General features: G+C 34.9%; 1 protein-coding gene across 2 annotated transcripts; it reads left to right on the forward strand.

The window, feature by feature from the left end:
* Positions 1-1,099: 1,099 nt before the first annotated feature.
* Positions 1,100-7,867, forward strand: stxbp6l (syntaxin binding protein 6 (amisyn), like). 2 transcript variants are annotated; one of them, XM_082147087.1, is made up of 7 exons: positions 1,100-1,283; positions 2,003-2,170; positions 2,290-2,420; positions 2,495-2,738; positions 2,833-2,931; positions 5,108-5,301; positions 5,749-7,867. In XM_082147087.1, the coding sequence occupies exons 2-7, from the start codon at positions 2,014-2,016 to the stop codon at positions 5,767-5,769; spliced, it is 846 nt and encodes a 281-aa protein (XP_082003213.1). In that variant the 5' UTR covers positions 1,100-1,283; positions 2,003-2,013; the 3' UTR covers positions 5,770-7,867. The 2 variants fall into 2 exon arrangements, with proteins under 2 accessions (XP_082003213.1, XP_082003214.1); XM_082147088.1 differs by having other exon boundaries at positions 1,103-1,283; positions 5,111-5,301.
* Positions 7,868-9,097: the final 1,230 nt, after the last annotated feature.

Raw genomic sequence — 9,097 nt, forward strand, 5'->3', positions numbered from 1 at the left:
TCACTTCTGTCACAAAACAATCACCAAACATGGAACCTTGAGTCTCAGACCTTTCCAATTATGTGTTTTGTCAAGATTAGGAAAGGTTTTAATTATAAAATAGTGCAGTAAATTTTGTCATATGAAACATGACATCGCCACTAATGGGGGAGGAGCCCGCTAAAAAGAATTTAAGTACTGTTTCCATGGAAACGCAATGTTTGATTTCAAAATGGTTTTCACGGGATTAATACTGATACTGTAAGCTTTCGATTGATACCAAATTGATCAATTTTGAGGGGGCCTCAAAAAAGAGCGCCACAAGTCCCGCTAGCTGGATGGTGAATGTCAACATGTATGACATAAATTATGAACTTTCTATTGACAAAGTGACAAATATGACAAAGTGAATTTCACATGAATATTAAGCAGCTCAACTGTTTTCAACATTGCTAATAATAAGAAATGTTTCCTGAGCATCAAATCATATTAGAATGATTTCTGAAGGATCATGTGACACTGAAGACAGGATGATGCTGAAAATTCAGCTTTGATCACAGGAATAAATTAATAATATATAAAAAATAAAACAAGCTGTTTTAAATTGTAATAATATTTTGCAAATTAAGATTTTAATGTATTTTTAATCAAGTATGGTGAGCATTAGAGACTTTCAAAAACATAAAACATCGTGTCGAGGCCAATTTTGAACGGTAATATTTGATTATATTATATTAGGAACCAACTGCGATCAAACAAGAATATAGAATCAATTCAATTCCTATTTAACAGTTCATTCAAATGCATAATGAATTTATGAAGAGTTCAGAATTATTATTATTTTTATTTTTTTAATGTTGACATGTATATTGACTTCATAAACAAACTACAAATCGTTTTTCCATTAAAAACATTTTCTAATAAAAAAAAATATCGGTCCAATCAATCCTTACCAACCGGGCTGTGACCCTTAGCGAGTTTCCAGTGTGTTTGAGTGACTCTGTCTCAAATCCAAGCCGTTACTCTAGTCTGCATGTTTGAGCTCAGATGACTCAAACTCTTCTGATCCCCTGAAGCGCTCTCTCAGTAGGCACTCTCTCAGTAGGCACTAGGCAGCTCACTTGGATATAGGACACAGCCTGTGGGTTTTCTCCGGGACTCCCCACACGCCCTGCAGTCTCTCAGTAGAACACATGCGGGATAAAGATGGCTTGAACAGCAGAAACAGACTGGGCTTCTGGAAACTTCTCACTGCTCTTTAAGGCTCGAGGGAGGAAGAAAGCCTCAGGAAGATCAAGCAGAAGGTCTGTTGTTTTATCAGTTTATTCAAGGATTTGTGTGGTTTTACTAATGCATAAAGTTCTGTGTTTGGAAACCTTTTAGAGCAACTGGTGAGCTAACAAGAGGTCTGTCAGTTATTAACTTTTTAACAAAAACATTTAACATTCATACGTTAATAGTTTTAAAAATCTCAATTAAAATGTAGCCTATAGTAAGATAACTTTTTGATCGTATTTAATGAATATGTTGTGAATATTTTTAAATATGTATAGGCTACCTTAGCAATTATATGTGCTGGTAAATTACTTTCATATTGTAGTCAGTTACTGATTGCAATTTACATGACAAATTTAGGAATGTAATCTAGATTACTCATTTTAGGTAATGTATTCTGACTACTTTTGGACTACTTTTTGGATTACTTTTTAGATTACTTTTTACTTAACTAATTATCACGTTAATTTGAATAGGATAATCTTGTAACATATTGATAAAAATACAGAGAAAAATGATTTTTTTCCATTATTATTTTCAACAACATGAAGTGCATTAAATATTACATTACAACAGGGTTTCCCAGACTGGGGTTCTTGAGTTCAATGAAAAGCTATTAAGTAAAAAAAATCATACAAAATTATACATTAAAATATCTAATTTAAAAATAAAAACAATCAAAATAAAACATTTCCTGTTGGGTGCAAAAATACATTTATTGTTCATACATTGTGGAAATATTTTCAAGGCATTTTGAAGATGAACATTCAGTCAGCAATCAGCCGTGAGATCTTTGTCCCAAAAGATGAAAAGCTACTGGTAGCCATTGAGGTGAGGAGAAGGATGAAGAGGAAAGGACTGTCGTTCCTCAATGCAAGTCGCAAGAGGGACTACTCAACTTTTCTCTGCTTGTCAGGTAATGTGTCTTTATATTGTGTCTCTAAGAATCTCAGCTCAAACTTATGTCTCAAACTCACTCGCTATCAGCAGTCTTGAAGTTTAATGGAGACATCATTGACTCATGTTTCTATGTAGTTACCAACAGTCAACCAGCTCAAGTCCTCATCACTAAAGTTAAGAGGTATCCGGGCACACGACAGTTTGCTAAAAGATCTCAATGGTCTGTGGAGCAGCTTCGCCAGGTCAATGGCTTCAACCCTGATAAGGTGACTATTCTTCTAAACTCAGCTGTTTATTCCCAGTGCTTTCCATTATTCTGACTCCTCTGAATATTTGTTAGGACACTCCTGAGTTCGACCTAGTGTTCGATCGCACCTCTGATCAATGGGTGGCCGGCTCAGCTGCAGAGAAATGCATGTTTGTGCAAGTTCTTTATCATGCTTGTCAGAACTACTGGGAGGCAAAGCTTGGCAAACCATCGACCCCTGGAGAGCAGAAGATACCAGGAGCTCCGGAGAACAAGAAGAGCCCTGATGCTCCATGCCAAACTAACTTTGTCAACTGTCAGCAAAAGCTAATGGGAGGTGAGTGCGTACAGGAAGCCAGATCGCTATATTGACCTTTGTATGGAAAGCCTGAGATATGTAACAGAACAAAATGTATGTTTCCATATTTTAGATGCTTGTTCTGTTAATATGGTCATCTACCGCTGCAAGATTTTTTTGAAAAGAATGAAGAACAGTATGACTGCAAACCAGGGTCGGCCTCAGCGTGAAGGTTAGTAAGATTTGTGTGTGTGTGTGTGTGTGTGTGTGTGTGTGTGTGTGTGTGTGTGTGTGTGTGTGTGTGTGTGTGTGTGTGTGTGTGTGTGTGTGTGTGTGTGTTTCCAAATTCATTGAGATCACGTTAGTGTCTTATTGTTTTGAAAATAATTTATACATAAAAAATCAAATAAAAATCAAATTGAATGATGGTGGTGCAACCATCTAGGAAAAAGATTATTTTAATACCATTTAATCACGGACAATATGGGTACACATTAATAAATATACTTTTATAATAATAATTATTGTTATTTTTAATTTAAATATCTATTTTTATTTTTTCAAGAACATTTATTATTGTTATTATATTTGTTGTGGTTATTATTTCTATTATTACTAATGTTGTTAATATTATTATTTACATTTATTTTCAAGAGTGCTTGTTTTTTAATAATAATTTTAATAATAATAAATCCTTTTCAAAGTGTTCAAGAATGCTTCTTTTTCTAAATAATAATAATTATTATTATTTATATTATTTCAAGATTTCTCAAGATTTTTTTCTAGAATGTTTATTTTATATAATAATAATAATAATAATAATAATTATTATTATTTATTTATTTTCAAGAATGCTTATTTTTAATAATAATAATAATTCATTTTCAAATATGTTCAAAAAATATAATTTAACTATTATTATTTCTAGATTTTTCACGATTTTTTTCAAGAATGCTTATTTTTTATAATTATAATAATTTATAATGATTAATATTGTCGTCATTAAATGGCTTTTTTCAGTCATTTCATCCTTTTAACAAGGCTTTTCCATTATTAGATCAGGATAGCTGTCACCTTGACATTTTTTACTTTATTAAAAATGTAAAATTCAGAAATGAAAACCAACAATAGTCATGAAGAGGTGTATTCAAGTCATTGTGTGTATGTATGAATAGCATTTCCATTTACTAGAAAAAAAAGAACATCATTGACCCCTAAAGTAGACAATGTATCACAAATGCATCTTTTAGGCAGTTCCATTGGTTTCCATCCGTTCCTGTCTGTGGAGTTGTGTGGGTCAGATCAGTCAGAGTCCAGGCAGGAAGAGAGGGCGCTTTGTCGGCTGGTTGTTTGTAGTGTTGTGATAGATCTCTCGGCAGTGGCAGAGAATGGCTCCATTGCAAAGAGGGCCCGATTAGTTCAGAGGCCACTTTGTTCAGATGAAGGCATGCACAGGGACACAAAGACAGGCGTTGAGGAGGGGGAGAGGAGCGGAGATGAGTATAGTGGCACCAGCCTTCACAGCGGATCATGGATGAATGGTGTGTAATGAATGGGAGAGGTGCCAAGCTGCCCTGGAGGCACAAAATACAACGTCCCAGTCCACACACCTCAGCTATAATCATATACTGCCATATCTGTTTCTTTTTGCAGTTAATACGATTAGTTAATAGCATTGCAGAATTACATTCCAAGTGTAGATGATTCTGATTTATAGAATAAACAAGTGTGTTATGTACAACTTCACACACCATACAAATCACACAGACTAATTACGAGTTACATAATCAGATTACTTTTTTTCAAATAACTAGTAAAGTAACGCATTACTTTTAAATGAACACAGTATTGACTTTGAATTTGATCAGAGCTGCTCCCTCTGCTGTACGGGCATGCATTTGCATTTCCTTCAGCCTGAGGCTTATTCATTTCACCTTTGGTGTGAAAGGGCCTTTATATTTGACAAAAATACAACCTTTTTTTGGTGTTATTAAAAAACAAGCAAGCACAGACCAGGTAACTAAGTAACACAATTAGTTACTTTTTTAAGGATTAATGCAATATTGTAATGCATTACTTTTAAAAATTAACTTCCCTCAACACTGATTAAAGTTATTGGCTATGATCTCACATTCAGGATACTTGGATGAATAGTTTTGATGAATCTTTTGTAATATTATAACTATCTAAAATTTTATATTTACTTTTAATGTGTCCTTGCTGAATAAAAGTATTAATTTCTTTCCAAAAAACAAACAAAAAAAACAATTCCAGAGCAGAATTCCACTAATACTTAAGTCTTCCACATTAAATGTAAGTCTATTTAGTATCTAATACAGTAATTGTGTAAAATAAGAGTTTTTGGAACTTGACTTAATGCTCATATGTGTTTGTGCTTGTGTCCTCAGCAGCAGCGGCTGTTAAAGCATCCAGGAGCAGGAGTAGGAGTAGCCCGTCCCCTCGGGCCGGGAGGAAGATGGGGAACGTAATGCGGAGGGCCAGTCAGGTTCTGAGTGAGCGCGGGGAGCGTCTGACGAGGGCGGAGGAGAAGACCGGACACTTCTTCCACGGAGCCAAGCAGTTCGCAGAAGCAGCTCAGAAGGTGAGCTGATCACAAGACCCATTCACTCCAAATGAACTACTGCAGTTCATGAACATATGAACAACCAGTCAGTGATACACAGTTGTGTTTATATATATATATATATATATATATATATATATATATATATATTATTAGTTTATTTTTTATTAAAATATTTAATGTTTAAACTATTAAAATGTATCAGAACAGTTTTTGTAACAATGTAAAAGTTACTTTTTATCATTTTAATGAGTCCTTGCTCTTTCTTAAAAAAAAAAAAAAATAATTCTTAATGACCCTAAACATTTGAACAGTAGTGTAAAGAACAAGTCAGAAACAATTATGGGTGGGTTGAACCATTTGAAGAAGAAAAAAAACAGCATTCTGTATAAACTAGTAGCCATTTCAGTAAATTGTATTTAATATGAATCATATTAAGCATCACATTTTCCTTTATTCCCTCAGCTGGCTCTGAAGCAGATTTAGACGTGTTCTGGATGACCTGCCAATAAACTTTTTTTTAACATAGCTTTTAATCCTCTGGTCTCTTGGATATTTTGAATGCAGCTTCTCATCTAACTCAGATTTTGATTTTGAGTGTAAGGCAATTGTTTCTCCTCGCCTGCAGACTGGACTTTTTATTTATTTTATTTTATTTTATTAATGTATTTTTTTTTTTTTGCAAGCCACTGAGCATTTCAAGCAGCTGTGATGTGGTCTATCATGCTGTTCTGTCTCACCTGCAGATCTGTTCTTTTTTTTAACCTTTTCTACAGTAGCAGGAGGCTGATCCTCTTCTGCTGAGATGCGTTATTCCGCGAGATGATTTGTGATTTATTTTTTTGTTTTTTTTCGGTGGCAGGAGTCTTAAAGGGATAGTTCACCCAAAAATGAAAATTCTGTCATTATTTGCTCACCATAAAGTTCCTTCTTCTGTTCAGTCCCCATTGACTTTCATAATTTAGAACAAAAATACTATGGAAGTCAATGGGGACCAGAAACTGTTTGGTTACCAACATTCTTCAAAATATCTTCTTGTTTGTTCAGCAGAAGAAAGAAACTCATTCATGACATGAAAGGAGAAATGCTGCACTTGTGTTGACTAATGATTTCAAATCTCTCTGTAGTCTCGTCTAAGTGGATTCATTTTTATTCTGCCAGCTGTACCCTAATATTACGGTTTCATATTGTAACACTGCTACTTTTTGTATCTACACAGTGTGAATATTTTTCTCTCACATTGCCACTTATGAGGTTGAGGTTCACTTTTGGTAATGTGTACTAATTTAATGCACGTTTTGCACTTTATTTCTTTTCTGAAGCTTTAACGACTTTGTAGTTTATTTTATTTTATTATTTTTCAGCACTGAAAGTATAATGGTATTTTTTAATATTTGACATTTAAGGGGGTTTCAGACAGATTCTTACAGATGATACTGGTTGCCTTAACAGAGGTATGTTACTTCAATATTTGTGCAACATTAGTTATGCGTATAACACATTGAGATGATATCCTCATGAATGACGGTACCGTCCCTCTGATGTTCAGTTCTGCTCTGATCACATGAGGAGCCTGCTTTTATCTGCTTTTTAGATTTAAGTTCATTAGAGATGCTGCAAGCTGTTTTATAATTACAGCTATTCACTATGAACTCAACGTTCATCTATTTGAATGTGAATGTGTGTGGATAACACATTTTTGTTCTTCTGTCTTTGTCTCCTGATTCTGTGTAATGTTATAACAGTCAGTCCGTCTTGTTTGTGATTGTGATCATCAGTAGCAGGAGCAACATGTCATGAGAAGCCAGAGGGTGTTTTCCGCACAGAGTCGGACACCCTTCATGCATGTGTGATGCATCCTGCTTTCTGCTGTTCTCCTTGTGTTGTGTTCGGTTTTATATTCCATAATATGTGTGTAACAGAGAATTCTATCTGTCCTTGTCTTTGACAGCTCTTGTCTGCATTTAAGAACATGTTAAATATGTAAACGCCCATCATTTGCACAATAAATGAAATGGGACCAACTTCGGAAAAGCCTATTATTACACAAAATATATGTGGTGGTTGTCTGTGCGCCTTCACACCACTAGAGCGCGCTCACACACAACCAGTTCAACATGCCTGCAGACTAGCATCTTCCAGACTTGGATGTGTGTGTGTGTGTGTATTTGTAATGTATGTATATGTGTGTGTATGTTTTTTTGTGTGTGTGTGTGTGTGTGTGTGTGTGTGTGTGTGTGTGTGTGTGTGTGTGTGTGTGTGTGTGTGTGTGTGTGTGTGTGTGTGTGTGTGTGTGTGTGTGTGTGTGTGTCCTAATGTCCACCAGAATCTGTTATTCAGTGTAAAACCTGGAATTAATTTTAGTAAAATGGTACGTTTTACTCATCTAAAACTTTCAAACCAAAGCATATATAACGGGGGGAAAATATATAAGAAAAATCTAAGATTCTTTAATATTTCTATGGCAGTAATGGAATAAGCAATTTTGTGAAGCAGTTGTATGTTCTGACGGACAGATGTTCTTGATTCCATTCCAGCTTGTGTGCTGTTTTTAGCAAAAGAGGGACATATCAAATGTAATAAAATGCCATTCTGAAATGTATTTTTTCATTGTATATTGTTTTAATTAAGCATTTCACTTAAACTCAAATTAAGCAGATAATAATTTTATTTTTATTTTTTTTACAAAAAAACAACAACATTTATTTAACTATAATATGTTTATATGTCAACACAAGATCTTGACCAAAAATGTATGCACCTCTTGATGGAAATAAATGTTGTGATGTTATTTCCATCAAGAAGTGCATACATTTTTGGTCAATATCTTGTATTGGCAATGCAAGAGTCCTGCACTCTGTAAAGTCTCCTCTAGCACATCCTAAAGACTTTTAATGAATGTAAGGACTCAGAGGTGCCAATTTATGTGTGAAAATGATTCTTCATACTCCCTCCCAACCATTCTTTCACAAATTTGAGCCTGATGAATCTTGACATTGTCATCCTGGAATATGGCCATGATATGTCTTCCTATATGGTTGTTTAAGAAATGAAAAGCTACACACTCCATAAATTAGGATGAGAAGAACTGTTGCCAAACATTTAACATGCTAGAAACATAATAATCACTGCATCCAATCATAGACTATTTTGCATTTGACTATTAAAATCCAAACAGCATTTTTTATTATTATTATTATTATCGGGCTACATTTATGTGTGGGTATACACCAATTATTCCGAATATTCACCTGTGGTCTTTTGGACTTTTTCATATTTCTAGTTAATACCAGATGTACACATACACATATTGATTTTTTGTTTACTGATGCATTTGTGTTGGCATTTACATTTTGGCAAAGTGCTGGCGCATGAAGAGCGTGATGAACAGGCACAGTGTGCATCCGGTGACCTGCACGGTTGAAGCGCTGCATTGCTGGATCAGCATCTACTGCATGCAGCATCCTGCAGGATTATGTGCTTATGCTGTGACCAAATGAAGGTCAAGACTCACCGTTTGACTCCAGGATTGATAACTTGTAGGACTGTGCATGACACTGCACAATTTAATTCTCTCTTATTTCATAATCTGATGTGCTATAGATTATACCATAATCTGCCCCTCTGAAAAGCATCATGGTGATCAATCGATATGATTTAGCATTTTCGATGTGCATTGGGAGTGTGATATTGACCTGGAAGATATATTTCCAGAAGCACGAAGCAAGAGGTGCAGGTCGTGATTTTCTGCATCAATCGTGTATCGACTCGTACAGGATTGTCCCTCTTGAGTTTTAATGTTGGACCAGATCTT

The sequence above is a fragment of the Leuciscus leuciscus genome (assembly GCF_965113295.1).
Source record: "Leuciscus leuciscus genome assembly, chromosome: 19".
Taxonomy (NCBI): domain Eukaryota; kingdom Metazoa; phylum Chordata; class Actinopteri; order Cypriniformes; family Leuciscidae; genus Leuciscus; species Leuciscus leuciscus.